At 44.2% G+C, this 17,822-nt stretch overlaps 1 protein-coding gene across 7 annotated transcripts in view; it reads left to right on the top strand.

Moving 5' to 3' along the window:
- The window catches only part of LOC147748470 (dedicator of cytokinesis protein 7-like), a 476,862-nt gene that overhangs the window by 345,191 nt on the left and 113,849 nt on the right, over positions 1–17,822 (top strand). For all 7 annotated transcript variants that reach the window (XM_086962164.1, XM_086962156.1, XM_086962145.1 and 4 more), the window contains 3 exons: positions 13,463–13,547; positions 14,519–14,615; positions 14,816–14,950. In XM_086962164.1, the coding sequence (XP_086818290.1) occupies positions 13,463–13,547; positions 14,519–14,615; positions 14,816–14,950 (317 nt within the window). The remainder of the gene's footprint in view (positions 1–13,462; positions 13,548–14,518; positions 14,616–14,815; positions 14,951–17,822) is intronic.

Raw genomic sequence — 17,822 nt, 5'->3', positions numbered from 1 at the left:
GTTTTTCGATGCTCAGGATTGTATAGTCTGCTCCTTTCTGTGCCAAACTGATCTGTTTATCAGTAAGGTTAAAACTGGAAAATAATGACGTCGTGTTGATTAAACGCCAAGGCACATAGCCTGAACGAAGATTTTGCAGCGTCCAGCCTAATTCTATAATAGAGCGTAATTGAGACTGGCCATGTTGTAACATTAGCAAATCTCTGTCTATCACATCAAAGGCAGAGGATACAATATTGTCCAAAGAATATATTCTGGAAGACAGAGTCGTTAACCCATTGTCTGCCACAGAAAGTGATTTCTCCAAATTAATACGATCAATTTCTCGTATTTTTTCAGCAGTTTCAATTTGCTTTACTTTCCAAGCCTCGTTGTAAGCAGCATAGATACTGGTCGCTATGAAACGCTTTTGATGCTGTTTGCGTGGTCCAAGAATGAAATCGCGCAAATCAGCACCATCTTTTAATAAAGACAAGTGTTGCTTAATTTCAGCCAGCGTGGATGTAGTTAGCCATTCAAGGCAGAGTTTCCCTACACTGTATGTTGTTATAATCCCTGGATGTTGTCTCTGGGAGTATCTAGGGTCTAATCTGGTCATTTTTAACCCCTGTGTTTTATTCAGGAATCTATCTTGACAGCTATTTGTGTCTGTAGGCCAGATTAACCACTTTTTCCAATCAGGATTTGTTCTGTTGAAATGTAAAATTTGTGACACGTCTAACTCAATATCTGTTGTTGTATTCTAAGGTATCGGCTTTGGTATAGACGGTGTTTTAAGGTCTTTGATCTTAGCTAGGCCAAGACAAGATGTTTGGTGTATTGTGTCATTTAAAAACAACATTTGTTCAGGTATCATGCAGGTTCTAAATAGTGCTTCAATGCCTTGCACCTGCCAATCTTTTGTACCCCAAATCGTTTTCGTTTCAATATTATTTTTCCAATAATCAAAACCAAATGTCATCATTTTGTCATAAAATGCTTCTGAATATATCAATTTAGAATTTGTCAGCATTGTTTTCATTCCTGTTTTATCTAACAGTTTATAATAAAACGTTTCTGCATCACTGGTGTTAAACCCTGAGAAGTATTTGAATTTCTCAAAAAATGCTTTAGAACTGCTTTTAGGTGGTGTAGAACAATGTTCCCATTGATTATACATAAAAACATTTCTAGGCTGTGCAGATTTATGCAAGTAATGATTCCCATAGTGGGTGTAACAGAATAACTGCTCATAACTAGATGAACCTTGTAAATAATCATGATCTGTGAATCTAGCTGACATTACTAAATCAGACATCATGTCATTAATACTGTTAAAGTCCCAATCATCAGAGAATGTACTTGGTGTCACAAAGTCACTTAAGGAAACCTTTAGTTGATGAGGATACTTCAGGATTTCGACCGGACCATAGATCTCATAGTCTGTTTTCTCCCATACTACCCCACCAGGTATTGGAATTGCTGTGACATTTACTGTTGACAGTTCTCTTTTCTTCACGTGGGATGATCTGTGTGGTTTCAAGACTAGGTTGATGTTCTGACTTTCTGTGTCCATTCAATTGTAATAAACTTCCCTAAAATTAAAACTAAAATTAGGCATAGTAGGAGTATGAATACCCCTGAGATAATCCAATGCTCAATCAACGGTGAATCCAGATATAGTTCTTTGATTTGTTGAAGGAGTCCTGTTGTATTTTCTTTAGAATCCTTTTTTGTTTCTGGCATCACTTCGGGGTCATTTAAATCTTCAGAGAAGTTGTCGAAGTTGATGAAATAACCAGAGGCAGTTCTGTCAATTGATGGGATTGTTCTTTCAATCTGTCTCTCGGTAGCACTTTCTGATGCCACATCATTGTAGACTGGTGTTGTTTCTTGACGAACTGTTTCAATCTGTGTTTCAAGAGGCACGAGTTCCATGGCATTATTGCATAGTCCTTCATTGTGCACTGCAGGCTGATCGAATGTGATTAGTCTTTCAGTTTGAACCTCTTGGATTGTTGCAAGTTTGGGTATTCTGTTGTTTCTTGGCAGTCCACTGGGCCTACTGTTGATTATAGGCCACATGCTTGTGGTTTTACCAGATCGATAGACACGACTCTGTTCTCCTTTTTACCAGCAAGGGGCGGTAGCACAACTGATCTTGTTCCGGTGACTGCCAAGACAGGTACTGCTTTTCTGTAAGAAGGCCCAAATTCCTTCTTCACCGCGATCTTTTCTCTGACTAGATCCCCAATCTTTGGAATCCAGACACCCCTTGCTGGGTCTGTTGCGGGTGGTGCCTCGTCAGTGGTACTTGGCTGTTGCTTTAACTTTATGTTGCTTAAGGATTTTCTTGTTTCATTCAGTTCCTGTAAAACAGCCAAACGATCTTTGATGTCAAAGTCTGTTGTTTTTTCTTGTACCACTGACATCTGACTATCGAGGTCCTGAACTCGCATTCTAATTCCGAACAATAGTTCGTATGGGCTGAAACCTTTTAGAGAATTTCTTGGCATGTTGTTAAGACTAGTCTGGACACTTATTAAATGTTTGACCCACCCAGCGCCTGAACCTAATACCTTCGCTGTTATAGATTGCTTTATGTCACGGTTTTTTCTTTCTACCACACTGTTCCCTTCCGGGTTATGACGGACAAGAATACCGCAACCCAATTCCCATGCTGGCCATGGCCTCCCTATAGGCTCGAGAGCTGAAAGCAGGACCCTGGTCAGAATGGAACGTGGTAATTGCGTATATGCCGATATTGACTCGCAAATCTTTTATAACCGTTCTAGCGTCAGCCGAGCGCTGGAGGCCTCATTTTTAAGTGCTTTTCGTCTTAACTGTTAATAGGACGCAGGATGGGGTGTAGGCAGCGTTTCGCTCTTTCTGACTGGTAGCCGGTAGCATGGTTCCCTACTGCGATCCCTATTACAGTTTTCACAGTTGTTTGCATATATTTGGTGTTCTACACTCATTCCCGGCCACCAGAATACTGATTGTAATTCAGTCAGTGATTCCTTGATCTCTCTGTGCCTAAGACCCAAACCCATGTGTGCGTCTGCTATTAAAAATATTCTCCTGTTCATGTTTGGAATTACTCTGTCCCCCACTCCAGGGATTCGAGCAAAAGGAACGGAGTTTGCATCGATTATGTATGCATAATTGAGTGAATAGTTTACGGGTAATGCTGCACAGTCGCCTTTTACGGTCGTTTTTACTGCCAGCATGGTTTCCCCGTCTATGTACTTATCTGTACGCTTTTTTGTGGCTACGGAAGCCGGTTTAGTTGCTTCCGCTTTGGCTGTATTAGCCAATGAATTCCCTGCAACGTGAACGCCATCACGTTGAAGACTCTGTGCGTGAATCACGTGAGTCTTTTGTAGTTCTTTACTTAAAAGAGCTACCTCGTTCCAGAGCAATTTATGCTTTATTGTGGCACCTGTGTCATCTTTGTAGTCGTTTTCGATCCAACTCTGCAGTTTATTGTTGTAAGAGTTGACGCAAAAATGAGAATCGCACACTATAAGTGTCGGGAATTCACGTTCTGCATTTTCGAGCGCCATCTTTAAAGATCTGATTTCAGTTCTTTGAACCGAACAGTTTCTTACAGATTCAGTTTTTGTTACTTTCGGTCTGAATTTACCGCACAGCCAACGACCTTTAATGATCGCACACGCTGCATTGTAGGATTTGCTCTCTACGTTGAAATGCTGTACAAAGCTATCTGTATAGATTATACAGGCGTATTGTGGGAGAGGCAGAATTTCGATTGGCAGAGGATATTCTTCTTCATATTCTAAATCATTCAGTTCTTCAAATTGCGGGGCGAAATAGTATTTCACGTCTTCCGCTCCTAGAGAATCTAAGCACTGTATCCATTTCGGATCCAGTGACACTGTAGGCAGGTTTACTGGGCTGAATAGCGCCTCGAAGGCGGATTCCGCTGTAAGGATATTAATCCGTTTGCCGTGTGCTAGTTCTCGTTCATTTGCTAATGCGATTTGCACTGCTTTCACAGTTCTTTCTGTGTGACTGAATGCTTTTTCTGCTTGTGTGTACAAGTGAGATTTAATTGAAATAGGTACCTTTTCTCCCTCATTAGAGGTCAGGTTCGTGAATCCGCATCTTCCTGGGATGACTCGGATTACAAGATCGATCGTGTTGTCACGTGTATCTAATTTTGTTTTTGCTAACATGTCTGTTTGCATTGATCTCAAAATTTCTGTGTGTTTTTGAGTCCAATTGATTTGTTTAAAATCAGGTTTAATTAGTTCGTAGAGAGGTTTAACCCTCTCTGCGTAATTTAGAATGTAAGTTCTTCCGAAATTCAGAAAACCTAGTATTGATTGTAAATTCTTCAGCGTTTTTGGAGCTTGGAGTACAGCGCACTTCTCTAAGAAGTTGTCCGCTAGGCTTTTCCCTTCACTTGATAATTCGTACCCTAAAAATAGTACTGTCAGATGGGCAATTCGGGACTTTTTAAAGTTGAATTTGTAACCCTCTGCTGCGAACCCAAGTATAATGGTGTTCACTCTTTTCAAGTGAGTATCCAAGTCGTCGTCTGTGAGATAAATATCATCTACGTAAGACAATGCTTCATCATCATAGATTTGTAGTAACTCTGTTACCCTAGCTGAGAATAGTCCTGGGCTGTTCTTGAACCCCTGTGGGAGTCGACAGAATTTTTTCTGTGACCCAAATGCAGAGAAAGCGGTCAAATATCTGCTTTCTGGTGCAATGTTTTGACAAAAGAAACCATTAGAAATGTCTAATGTCGTTTTATATTTTTTCCTAACTATATTATTCATTAGGGCTGCACTATGCGAGTTTTGTACTGCAAAAGTTTTGCAACATGTATTAAGATGTCTGTAGTCCAAAACTAGACGATATGAATTGTCTGGCTTGGAGACAGGAAACAAAGGATTGTTCATTTGAGAGGTGCATGTTTCAATCACCCCCTGGTATTCAAGTTGATCTAAGATCTCCCTGACTTGTTTTTTAGCTTCTTGCTTTATGGGATACTGCCGTTGGGCAGTTGGTTCACTTTTTAGTTGGATTTTGTGAGGAGGTGAATCCTCATCCCATCCTACATGATTTTTATACAATGCAGGTGCCTGGGCTACTGCCCATTTCCTTGTATATGTATATTTTTTGTGAATCGGTATGTGATTCGAGAAGGCTGGCATAATCACTTCTTCGCCACGAGGGCACTCCCTGACAAACTCAGAGGGCCAATCTTTTTCAGCTAACAGAATATCATAGCCTTTTGAGAGCTTATCCCAAAATAGACCCTTAATTTTCCTAGTCTTATCACCCTCCATACGCAATGTTATTTCGTATATTTTATGGGGCTCGCTAAGTCTGGCGTCGGCAGTTTCAACTTGAATGTATTCATTCGTGTCCACTGTCTCCAGATGACTCATCAAGATCTTGCGCGCTATACTGATTTCTGCTGCACTGTCCAACATTGTCAATGCCCACTCCCCGTTTTTCAACTGTGTCCTCAGTATTCTCGGCATGGTTGATTACTCTAATACTGGCTACCTTCTTTTTCTGAAATTGAGATTTCTTATTTTGAGCAGGTTCCTTGTCTTTGGACTTGGTGTGCTCTCCTGGGTCTGACCGTCCTCTTCTTTCCGAATTCTGTGGAAGAGATCAAGAGGGACGTGTATCAATACTTTGATATCTATCAGGTTTTTTCAGATTATCCCTATTTCTAAGGTTATATCTTTTCTCAGAGGGCTCCCTCTGGGGAGACTGGCGTTCTCGAGTCGGAGTTCTTTCCCTCCGTCGAGGAGACCTTCCTCTGGACTGGAAAACTTTTTCCTTGGGCGTGGATTGTTTATTTCCATCCCAGCTCTTTTTAGGAGTATTTGAATTATTTTTAATAAATAATATTTCAGGATTTTCGAGCAGTTGGGGCTTTACTGGTTTCCCCCCCAAGCTGTCTCTACCTAATTCTTCATAGCATTTTTCTATGATTTTTGCAAGCTCAACAGGATCTTTTATATCTGTTTCCCTCAACTTCTGGCGGATCGCCACAGATGCTGCTTCTCCCTTTACGTTGGCTAATAATATAGCCGTGACCTGCTTGAAATCTTTCAGTAATTTCATACCTAGATTTAAAGCGGGCTCTGGACCGAATTCATTTTGAATCTGTTTTAGCACTTCTGGTATTACCGCCATAGACGGAACACCGTGTGTTTTTGTGTAAATGGAAGCAAAGACTGTACCCCAAGTGTCACAGTCCTCCACGTGTGGTGCGATTCCCATAGGAAGGCAGATGGTCAAGATTCTGTGATTCTCAATAGGGGTAGTATCAGGAAATACTGCCTCTATTTGAGTGATTTTCTGTGCTAACCAGAAAGGAATTTGTTCCCGTTTTACGGGTGTTTTACCAAGACATGACTGTATGTTCTGTGGTGTAATTTTATTTGTGTTCCCCTGATGAGGGGTCAGCTGTGGTATATTAACAGCTGGCTGGACTGTTGCGGTCCGCATTACATATTGGACTAATTGCCTATGTATTTTTATTAATGTTTTTAGCTGTACTAACAGCTCTTCTCTAGACATTTTTACAATGTCAGGATGTGGTGTGTAGCTGGCTAGAACCGGCCACGTGGCTCCTGGTCTACCTAGTGGACCGAGCCTAGTTATGTGATCATTGTGTTTTAGGGCGCCATTAAACCAGAGCAGGTGCTCTTGAAATTTAAGTGGAATTTCAATCTCCTCGAAAGGAGCGTACTCTTCCGGAGGTTTCTCTATTTTGTAATAGTGAAACTCTTTTGTTATAGCGTTTACCGCTGGAAAGTTTATCCATGAATAGAATACCTCTGTCTGCCGATACTCGTGAGCCTCTATCACGAAGACGACCGTACCACCTTGAGGTGTCAGTCCGTTTTCTATAAGTTTTGAAGTTATAGATTTTCTTAAATGTGCCGGGATGATTATTGCATCCGGGTCTGTGTATTCGGGACCTTGCTGAGTCGCATCTGCTGCGCCCCCAGTGGTTCCGTTATTTTCTACTGACATTGTATAAATGCAGGTTTTGCAGAGTAGGTCTCCAAGGAGACAAAGATTAGGTGCACAATATTTTGGAACACTGTATCCTTCAACGTTGAATAAACCAGAGCTTTACATAGGAATCTCTTCCTACTAAGGTCGGGCGGATTTTAACCTTTCACCCACTCCAGACGTCTATTGGAGTATTTACGGGAGAAAGGGGTGTGAAATATGCACGACTGAGTTACTCTACAAGTCTTGCGTTAGTTTATCGCCTTACCAAACGTTGGGCGCCATGTAGTGTAGTTCCTAGTTTCCCACTAGGCCCTGCGCATTGGAATAACATAAACAGTAGTATCGACGTGGAACTGCGGATATTCCAGGCCTCCACTGACTATGCTAAACTTAATTGGGTTGTGTTACCAACTAGCTCAGAGGTCACTGGAAACTTTCTTCTCTGCATAGGAAGTGATCAGCTTCCTTGGCACAGACAAGAAGGGATTCAGCTTTCCAACAACCGTGCAACATGACAACTTTGCTCCTCAGATCAAGAGTCAATCTCTAGGGTCGTGTGAAACAATAGACCTGTATTTCACTCAGTCAGTCTAGTGCAGTTTACTTTCACGAGATGTAGAGAATAGAGAGACGGGCGTTAGTCAATAAAGGGTTAACATTTATTGAACAGTCTTTCTTCTCGTACAAGAGAAATGTATTGCCACAATTGCAATAATTGTTATTATAAAAAGTACGTACAGTAAGATAAGTATTGCGAAATAGAACTGTAAAAGCATTGATATGGTTTCTTAGCCATACAATGGCTTAAAAGTAATAAAACATATATACAGTCATATATACATTAGGCTAACCTACTCAACTGGTGCTTCTAACTAAGCCTACCCCAGTGTGCCTGACCTAAGCCTAACACGTGAAAGGGGAGTAAGTAAGTAGCTTTAAGTTAAGTTGGTTTTGCCAAGGTTTGTTTCAAGAATTCTCGTCTAAGGGTTTAGTCAACACTATACCTCTGAATAGAATGATGGAGGATTGGTATCTCCTTCAGGGGTCTCTCTCGATATCCCAGTCACCCGCGAGGGTAAACCGGAAGCGCCGGGACTGGATTTCTCTGCACGAGAAAGGCAGCGGCTTCTCTTCAGCGCGTCGAGGAAGGAGGGGGGACAGCGTCCGCGGGCAGCTGGAATCTGCTGGATGTCTTCGCAGGGGGACGGCTGTTCAGCTCCTTAAGCGTACTGCACCATAGGTCGCGCTTTAGCGGCGATAATGGTATCAGCAGCTTAACCACCACAGGATAGCAGGCTGCAGCGACAGAGTGCTAGATTTAACAACACGGGGTCGTGCAGGCAGCTGGCTGCAGTAGCTCGTACAGCAGGCAATTGCTTAAGGCAACGTTGGTAATATTTATACCTGACAGGTGCCGGGTTTGACGCAAGTTTGCTGGACATAAGACGTCAATTAAAGATGTCACTAGGAAGTGATAGTTATCAGTTGCTCATTAGAGTTCTATTACTAATCAAAACATAGCAAGCGGGGATTTCCAGGTTTGCTGAGTTTTTATCTTGTTGAAGAACTCGGAGTGTTATCTAGGAATATCAGATAGTGACTACTGCTCTGTCATTGCACTAATTGGTCGCAAAGGAAGTGGCCGAGGGAACTATGCTGGAATGTGGCTTTGTTCGTGTGAGGCCAGAGATGACTTTTCGGAAAATCGCACTTGAACGGTTATGCCAATATAGGGAATAAATGGATTTATAGCCGAATAGGGGCATAAGGTCACAGTATCGATCAGGAACCTACATAAACACGCAACAGTACCTCCCAACCCTTAAAGCCTTCGAAATAAAGCTGAAAATTCACAAACACTACTTGGGCACTCTGGCATGTTACATTATCAGTCAACAGAGCCCTTCTGTGGCCATTGAGGATTATAGTTCACTGAGAAAACCGTTCCATCTCTGAGAAGGAAAGCTGCAAAAACTGACCGCTTTCTACAAGATTTAAGTCATGCATTACCTCTAACCCCAAAGAGTCAGGGGAGTATGTGACCATGCAAGAGATTTTGTATGGTTCACGGAGGGGACACTGGCCAACCTTCTGAACAATGGTAGCTCAACCCAAACAATCAATTCAGAACTGAAAAGATGGAAAAATCACGGTGGACCGGAACACTAAAACGTGGACAACCATTCTTCAATTCTACTGTAAATTGTGTTTGCATATCGATTTATTGCAATTTACATCTCACTGCCTGTTTCCATTGGTAGTTTTTTTGCACCCTTAGAAAAACGCCAGGTTGGGTTGGTTGGGAGATGGTGTGCTATTGATTCCATAGAAAATTCCCAAATAGTCTTGTACCTAGGGCAGAGTCCTGGCACTGGTCTCTAGTTCTTGTCACTTGTTCTGGCAAGGAGCCATGGTAGCTGAAGCCTATGAATCATTAAATATTTAGCTTGAAGGGGTTTTGCTTATGCCTTGGATTCTTGGAGTAGGCTTTTGTGAGAGAGTGCCCTCTTTCTGTATGGTTTCCCCCCACTTATTGCGGAATTGCAGATGTGCTTTGACTAAGTGTGCCCTGGGCTCCTGTTAATCAGGTACCCACAGCCTATGTTCTTTGAATTGCATTGAAGCCTAAACCCAATTGGCATCTCTGGCCACAGGTCAGCTCCTGGTAAATGGTACCCAAGGTACCCAGGGGGCTGTGACCAGAGAAGGCCTCTAAGGGCTGCAGCACTTATTGTGCCACCCTTAGAGGTCCTATACCATTACACTCACACACTGCCTCTGCAGGCAGCGTGTTTTGGTGCAGAACAAAGTGAAGAGTCGACATAGGACACATCTCTGCAAGCCATGCTTACAACCCACTGCCCTGGCATAGATCGGTCACCCCTCTAGCTGGGTGCACTATACCGGTGGTGAGCGGACATGTGCATGAGCCCTGTATCCCTACAGTGTCTAAGACCATTCTTTGACATTGTAAGTGCATTGCTGTCATTCACAATATATGGGGCTCGGAGTTTGTCACTACCAACTCCACAGCACCATAATGGCTACAGTGAAAACTGAGAAGTTTGGTATCAAACTTTTCAGCACATTAAACCCACACTGATGCTAGTGTAGGATTTAATGAAAAATGCACACAGAGAGCATCTTAGAGATGCCCCCTGAAAAGTAACCTACCACTAGTGTCCAGGCTGAGTGGCTGCTTTCAGCTGCCACCACCAGACATGTTTCTGGACCCCTAAGTAAATAGCCTGCTGCTCTCTGGGGTCTGCACATCCTGGGACGAGGTGCCAAGTCTCCTCCCCCAGGATGGGCAGGGTTCACGAAGGGGAAGCTTCAAAGACTTGCCGCCTTTGTGAGCTTCCCCATGCCACTTGCTGCTTTCAGCAACTGGTTCTGACTCCCCACTTTAGGCGGGAGAACCGGTGGGAAAAACAAATGAGGAAGAGAGGTGCATGCCCACCTCTGCCGACTCCACACCTCAGGAGGCAAGGTAAAGCACAACTCTCAATCCCAGCCATCTTGTAGATGGGGGGACACAGGCAACCAGGGACAGGCCATGCCCCCCCTCCCACTGGAGGGTGGCATAATAGGGGGTGCACCAACCCCAGGGAAGGGACCCATTGGTCCCCACCTTTTGCCTACCTGTAACGCTCCTAAATCTAGTATTTAGGGGCACCCCTGAACCTTGCTTCCTCAGACAAGAACCTGCAACAAGGAAAGAAGAAGAAGGAGGACCGAACAGCTGCACCAAAGCTAACAAGAGCAAGACGCCCACTGACTTGTCCCCAGCCCTACCGGCCTGTTTCCACTTCGAACCTGCTCCTGCAAAATCCCGGTGTGTCCTGAAGCCAGCAACCTCGAAAACCCCGGAGGATTTGCCTACCTTCAACCCCAAAGAGTTTGTCTTCTGTGAACATTGGGTTGGTTCTTCTGCAACCTCTGGCCCTGGCCGGAAACCACAAATCCGCTCCACTCTGCACCTGCCGTCCACGGCCTGAGCGAGCAAACACCACAAGGAGGTCCCCCCGGTGATCCTGACCTGAGGTCCAGCGACCCCTGACCTGCCTCGCGCCTCCAGCCAGTACCTGTAGCCTAAATCCAGAAGGTCCCCCCAATCGTGACCAGGAGCTGATAAGATTTGACCCCAAAGGGCACCCCTGCACCCAACGCCCTCCGGCCTTGGGTGGCAAATCCAATGGTGCCTAACCAACCCCCAATGTCCCAACTTACCTCTCGAAGTGGTGATCGCACCCAGAAGATCTTCGTCCCTAAGCCTGCAGTGCCTTTGCAAACGTTGGTTCTCCATTGAAAACAACAGGGCGCCTGACATCGAAACAGCACTCTGCACCCCCAGTGCCGCTGAGGGTGCACCTTTGAGGCTACTTTGTTTCCCCATTTGCCCTGAGCTAAGATCTAGGAGCTTTGCTCCCACTGTGAAAATGTGCCTTTTCATGAGCACACCAGTGCAGGGGTTACCCTTCTCTGTCCACGGGTCCGTGGACCATCAAAATAGAGATTGGCCCTGAAGCTGAAATTAAAAGAACAAGTTTATTAATGACTCATGAGTGGGACCACGTCCATACAGCACCCTAAAGTGTTCCAGAATGTAGTACATTGAATACACAGACCATGGTGCTTTTATACAGAGTTTGTTGCAGAGTAAGCATGTAGTTACAAATAGAAGGTACACGCATACACAGGAATAACTTAGTCAGCAAAGTGGGAGGGGAACAGAACTACTTACAGCAGCCACAAATAGTCGACAGTTACATTTTGGACCAGGTGCATTTCAAAAGCTACAGGCCTTTGCTCAGTACATACATTGCTTTGGCCCAGTACAGAAGGAGTTAACTAAAGTTGATGACACAAGCGGAATAGAAAGCCAAGCAACAGTGAAGACAGAAAAATTACATAGCTAACAAAATGAATGCCACAAACAAGATAGCTTCAGCTTTATTCCAACAGAAATTATTTTTGATTTCCACACCACAACCAAGTGGCCTGCTCGCCAGCAGCCACCAACCGGAGGCCGTATCCTCCGTTGGATAAAATTGGGTCTCAACACTGCACCCAGTCACCCTAGTGCCGCTGAGGGTTTAACAAGAGTGCATCCTTGACCCTGGGGGACCCCTTAGTCTACCCCCCAGAACCTCAACTCCCACTACCAAATACTTACTTTAAAACCAATAATACTATTTCCCTCCATAGGATAACATTGACTGTTTTTCATGGATAAGTTTTTAAGTGTGGAGTTTGAAAACCTAAAGAAATTCTTTAAAATTGCACTGTTTAACAAAGACAAGTTTACTTACCTCTTTACAGGAAATGTCCCAGAGTAGTGTCTAGCTATACTACTCTGTGTAAGAAAAGTAATCAAAAGAATAACTTAACTGGTATTTTACTGAAAAGCCCATTCAAGTCTATGTACTATATGTACAAAGTATTGCGTTTCTGTGCAACCATACTGTAAGTTAAAAAAAAGGGCATATACAATTACAATTAAACCGTTTACAAACTGCATTACTACTGTAAAGTATTTATTGCTTACCTGTGCCAGGCTTGCTTGTTTCTAGAAAATAACTAAAAGAATATTATTATGCAAAAGCAATTGGTCTGAAGTTCAGTCTTAGAGTGTGTGAATTTACTTGCTGACTGAGTGTGTACAACGAATGCTTAACACTATCCACTGATACTGCCTTATTGCTTGACCACACTACCACAAATAGAGAGTAAGGTTCTATCTAACTTTACCTCTGCCTACCTTTGGGGTTCCACTGGACTCTGTGCACACTATACTTCACTTTGGTATACTATATACAGAGCCAACATCATACAGCTTTCCTCTGCCCTCAGCATGCATTTTTCTTTGAACGCCTTCACTAAAGAAAGGTAGTCAAATCCACCTATTAAGCTGAAAACAGCCAAATGGGTAAAAGCTCTTGAAAGTAATGAAACGGATTATAAAAAATGTAAACCTGACAGGTCAGTTTGCTGGGGCGAATATGGAGAGCTATGTAAGTTTGGGAGGTGCTACAACAATTTCAAAATGGCAGCGTAGGTGAAAGTGAATGCATTTTTAGCCTCCGCGTATCTACATACCTGCCATGGCCTCAAACTGATGAAAGATTTGTATTTCCTTATTCTTATGAAGTTTCCTGATAGAACTGAGTTTGCGGCATCCAACTATGATGTGTCTTGAACATTATGTTCTGGTCAATGTCTAAGACTGAGTTGTATCTAATTTCATGATATAAATATTTTTAATATCAAGGTAAATTGCAGCGGAACTAGGTGTGGCCTTGTTCGATGAGCTGGGAGTCTGGCTTTGTATGATTTCGCAGAGTATCCGGTTGACTGCCGCTCATGTTGAGGGGTTGTATCTTGTTCTGAGAGTCCTGGGTGTCTGGTGGGCCGCCATGAGGGTTGTACTTGCTTAAATCCAAATACAAACTTTTCTTCACAGAGAGGAGTCCCTTCGGAAATCAAGAGAATGTTCGCTGGAGGAAAAATATCACTCACTGGAGACAGAACTCGGACCGCGTGGACAAGTGAGTCTGAACTTGTGCAGGTGTTTCATTGATTGTGTGGAGGCTTTTGCGTTTCCTCCTTCAATACTTTCCATTTTGTTAACTTTTAACTAACCTCTCTATGTCATTTCCTATTGACGAATATAGAGCTTTTAGGTACTTCATGTGAAGACGGCATTCCCAACTGTAGAAAGAGTATGCTGTTCTTACTCCTAAACAGAGACAATGTGCCAGTTTAGAGGTGACCTTCCTTGTTACATTGACACTAGATGTTCTCTGCCATAGCCTCTAAGGGGTGCGCTCATATTTTGTCTTACTGCACATGCCGCCTTCTTTGCCCCATGAGCAAGTTGTTAGTGAGCTTTATCAAATCTTTGTGAGATTTCAGTGCTACATTTATGCAATGCCCGGCTCCAAGTGTTAGAGTACCTATCCTTCATGATCAGGTGCTAGTGTGCTACACTGTGAAAGGCTTTGTGCATCTTTGCTGAACTCTCCCAGTTAGACTGTTAATAGAATAACATCCACTCAAGTTAATAATCACATTGTTTAGTAGACTGCTAATTGCTGCGTTCCCTTGGCATTTTGATGGAATTGCATTCAGGATTTTTATTGGCACTGTGCCCTATGTTGTTAAGAATGTACTCACTAGGCTGTTCAAGACACTGTGTCCTGAGCTGCTAATGCCACTTCTAGCAGGGCTGGTCATAGCACTGCTTCCTGTGCTATCAGTGGGACTACTTGCTAGGCTGGTTATGGCATTGGTTAGGAGGCTGTTAATGGCAGTGTTCTCTAGGCTGAAGGCACTGCTTGCTTGGCCATCAATGGCTGTTCTCACTTCCTTGCCAGTGACACTGTTAGCTAGTTTGTTGATGTACCGCTTACTGCAATGTTAATGGCTGGGTACCCTGGGGGGACAGCTTTGCTTGCCAGGCTATTAATGGCACCACTCACTACCCTATTAATAATGACACTGCACTTGTTACTTGCAGGACAAAAGGTGAGCTGGAGCTCGAGTCTCTGGTGGACGGAAACCTGGCTACCGAGGCCAACCTTGTGGTCCTGGATACACTTGAGATCATTGTTCAGGTACAAGCACCAGAGCAGCCGTAAATCATAAAATGCCATGGATGCACTTGCAGGCAGTATAATATTTAGTTCTGAATGTTCCCCTTTGTCCTCTCCCTTTTCATCTTTTCCCTTCCGTCTCATTCCTGGTCTCCTCCTTATTCCTCATTGCCCTCATTCTTCTTTCTTGGTGACCCTGCCTTCTTGGTTTCCCTTTTCAGACGGTGATGCTGTCTGAGGCCAAGGAGAGTATCCTTGGTGGGGTCTTGCGGGTGCTGCTGCATAGCATGGCCTGCAATCAGAGCGCGTTCTTCCTACAGCACTGTTTCGCCACCCAGCGCTCTTTGGTATGCAAGGTAAGCATCGAAGTAACATTGAGGTAGGCTGAAATTATCTTTACCAGTTTTGGTGGAATGCCTATTGACCTTTGCATTGGGCCTTCATACCTTATTCTATTGGGTACGCAAATTGTCTGGTGGTTTTCAACATTTTCTCATTCCCTAGTGTGTTAAACATGTTGGTCCTGATGAATACCTAGCTACATTTCTGTTTGTCTGTGCGCGCATTTGTGGGTACTGGTTAGTCCACAGAAGAGTTGTTATTCTTTAATTATTTTCAAAGCCTGTACAGTAGTACGTTTTTTTTTCCTTTTTTCAATGAATAGCTATTGTAGGAAAGTGCACCTTTTTGAGATGGACACCTCCACTTTTTGCCTGGTATTTGATGTGATTTTGACTGTAAGTACACTGGGTTCCTGCTAATCCGGTCCTCAGTGCCAGTTCTCTTTCCCACAAAAACTGCACAATTGTTTCCCCTCAATTGGCAATACCTTTAGCACCCTCAGTAAGTCCTAGTAAATACTAGCCCTGGTACCAAAGGTCCGAGGAACTAAAGAAGGTCCCGAAAGGCACAAGTTATGCCACCCTAAGGGACCTCTCACCAAACACAAGAAAGGCTGCCATTGCAGATTGCGTATTTTGGTGCAGACCAAAGTGAAAACACAACATGACTCACATCCCTATGTGCCATGTCCCCTAACACTGCATGTTATATTTGTAAGTCACCCCTACAGCAGGCCTGACAGTTCTAAGGCGGTGTGCCTCATATTACTTCTGAGGGCATACTTGCATGAAAAGGTATGCCCCTGTGCTGGTGAGTTCCATTACTACCAGTGCAAGTGACCAGGGAAGCCGTTTTAAGAGACGCGTTGGACACTTGTGAAAACGAGGTCCACAGCTAGATGAAGGCTTCACTGAAAATAGGGATGTTTGATATCACCCATCTTGTATTAATAAACTCACACTGATTCCAGTTCTGAATTTATGAATACATGCAAATTCAAATTCAAAATGTAGCTTTATTCGGTTAAAAATTTTAAAAACATCAAAGCACACACAGTAAATTCCTTTCATAATTAATCACATTATTGGATCATGATTACACAACTAAATAAATTACAATGTGCAAAAGTAAAATAGTTGGTGAATGCCGAGACACAATAAAAAGTTTGTCACCAAATTGAAAGTTAATAGTTTCAAAAAATTCCAATTTTCATAATATACAATCATCTTCACATTTAAAACTATCAAAATAGTACGGGCACAAAATGCAGCGATTAAGGTAGCAGCATTTTCTTTCGGGATCTCACTACCCCTGTAATGTAGCTCGCCACCCCAAAACATATCACAGCGGATCCTAACATTTGTAAATAAACCAGGGCTGGTCTAACCTGATCAAAATTACAACCTCTTAATAGTGGGAGAATAAATGTATTTTTGCAGCGTGAATCTTTCTGGATTCACTATGCTGTGCATTATTCCGCGATCTGGTGGTTGGGTCCGGATTCGTAGTCTTTTTTCTCTTTTTTTTTTGTAGCCCAGGTGGGCGTCGACGTCCCACCATTTGGTGCACCTTCGTGACGTCGGCACGCTTCCTGCGGAAGCTCCCACCCTTGGGCGCCATCTTCAGATTCTTTTTTCCGCCGTTGGGTCTGGATCGTCGCATGAAGCTCCGGAGAAGTTTCAGGAGAAAAGAAGGAAATACACAAGTTTTTGGAAGAAGAAGAACCGAGGAAGGTCGGAGAAGAAGACCTTCTAGAACCAGAACGGAGAAGGAGGAAGAAAACATCGAGGTTTTCGACAGCCAAGGAGAAGGAGCGGGCAGGGGACCCCCTGACCGAGCACATGGACAACACTCCATTCAAGTTCTGCCGTAATTGCCACCACAAGTACGCGCAGAAGGACCAGCATCCAGTCTGCAACCTCTGCCTGCCGGTCGACCACTCCAGCGAGGATTGCAACGCCTGTTCAGTCTTCACGCCGAAGACTTTGAGAGTTCGAGAGAGACAGAGGGTGGCCCACCAGACGATGCAAGGGAAGGGGACCACGCCGACGCTTTACGACCTGGGTGCCTCCTCCGAGGAAGAGGAGAACATCGCCGAGGGACCAGATGACTTCACGGTCGTAGAGACCGATGTGAGACCTTCAAAAAAGGTAGGAGAGTCTACGACCCCGAAAACCCAGACAGGGCCTAGAAAGCCTGAGGGAGAACCCCGAAAAACAGAGGCTAAGTCCTCGAAAGGAGCACCGGCGACGAAATTTTCGACGTCCGAAGTTGCATCCTCCGAAAAGCCCAGCGGATCCTTCGAAAAGGACTCCCGGATGGCGAAGACCAGCGAAAAGCATAGGTCGTCGAAGCAGGCCCTCGAGAAGGGACCCGCGAGCGAGAAAACGCTCAAAATGGCCTCCACGTCAAAGGCGCCGTCGAAGAGACCAGCCGAGAAGCTCGACGCCGAGCAGGCGGCAGAGATGGAGAAAAAGAGAAGAAGGCTCGAGGCCGAAATGGAGAGTATGCTCCAGAGGAAGAGAGACTTCGACGAGAAAATGAAGAACTACTCGATTCCCTCGAAGACCGCGACTGCCGCCTCGAGCACCGCAGCGCCAGCCGAAGAGGTAGAGTTGCAGGAGGACTTCGAGGCCGAAGAGCCGCCGAAAACTCCAAACCCCACAGATGAAGGGGAAGAGGAGGACTTCTACCGCTCGGAGGGAGATTACCTCCGCGAGAGCTACTACTCAGAATGTTCGGCGTCGTTAGACGAAGAATGGCAGGATCTCGAGGCCGATAACCCCGAGGAACCTGTGGAGACGTATCCGTCGAGGCCTTCGCCCCCAGACGACATCGGGGCTTACTATGAAGTCGTCAAGAAGGCTGCAACAGTCTACAATGTAA

The sequence above is a fragment of the Lissotriton vulgaris genome, chromosome 1_1 (assembly GCF_964263255.1).
Source record: "Lissotriton vulgaris chromosome 1_1, aLisVul1.2, whole genome shotgun sequence".
Taxonomy (NCBI): domain Eukaryota; kingdom Metazoa; phylum Chordata; class Amphibia; order Caudata; family Salamandridae; genus Lissotriton; species Lissotriton vulgaris.
Note: the sequence above shows the minus strand (reverse complement) of the source record. Positions and strands in the feature narration are given on the sequence as shown.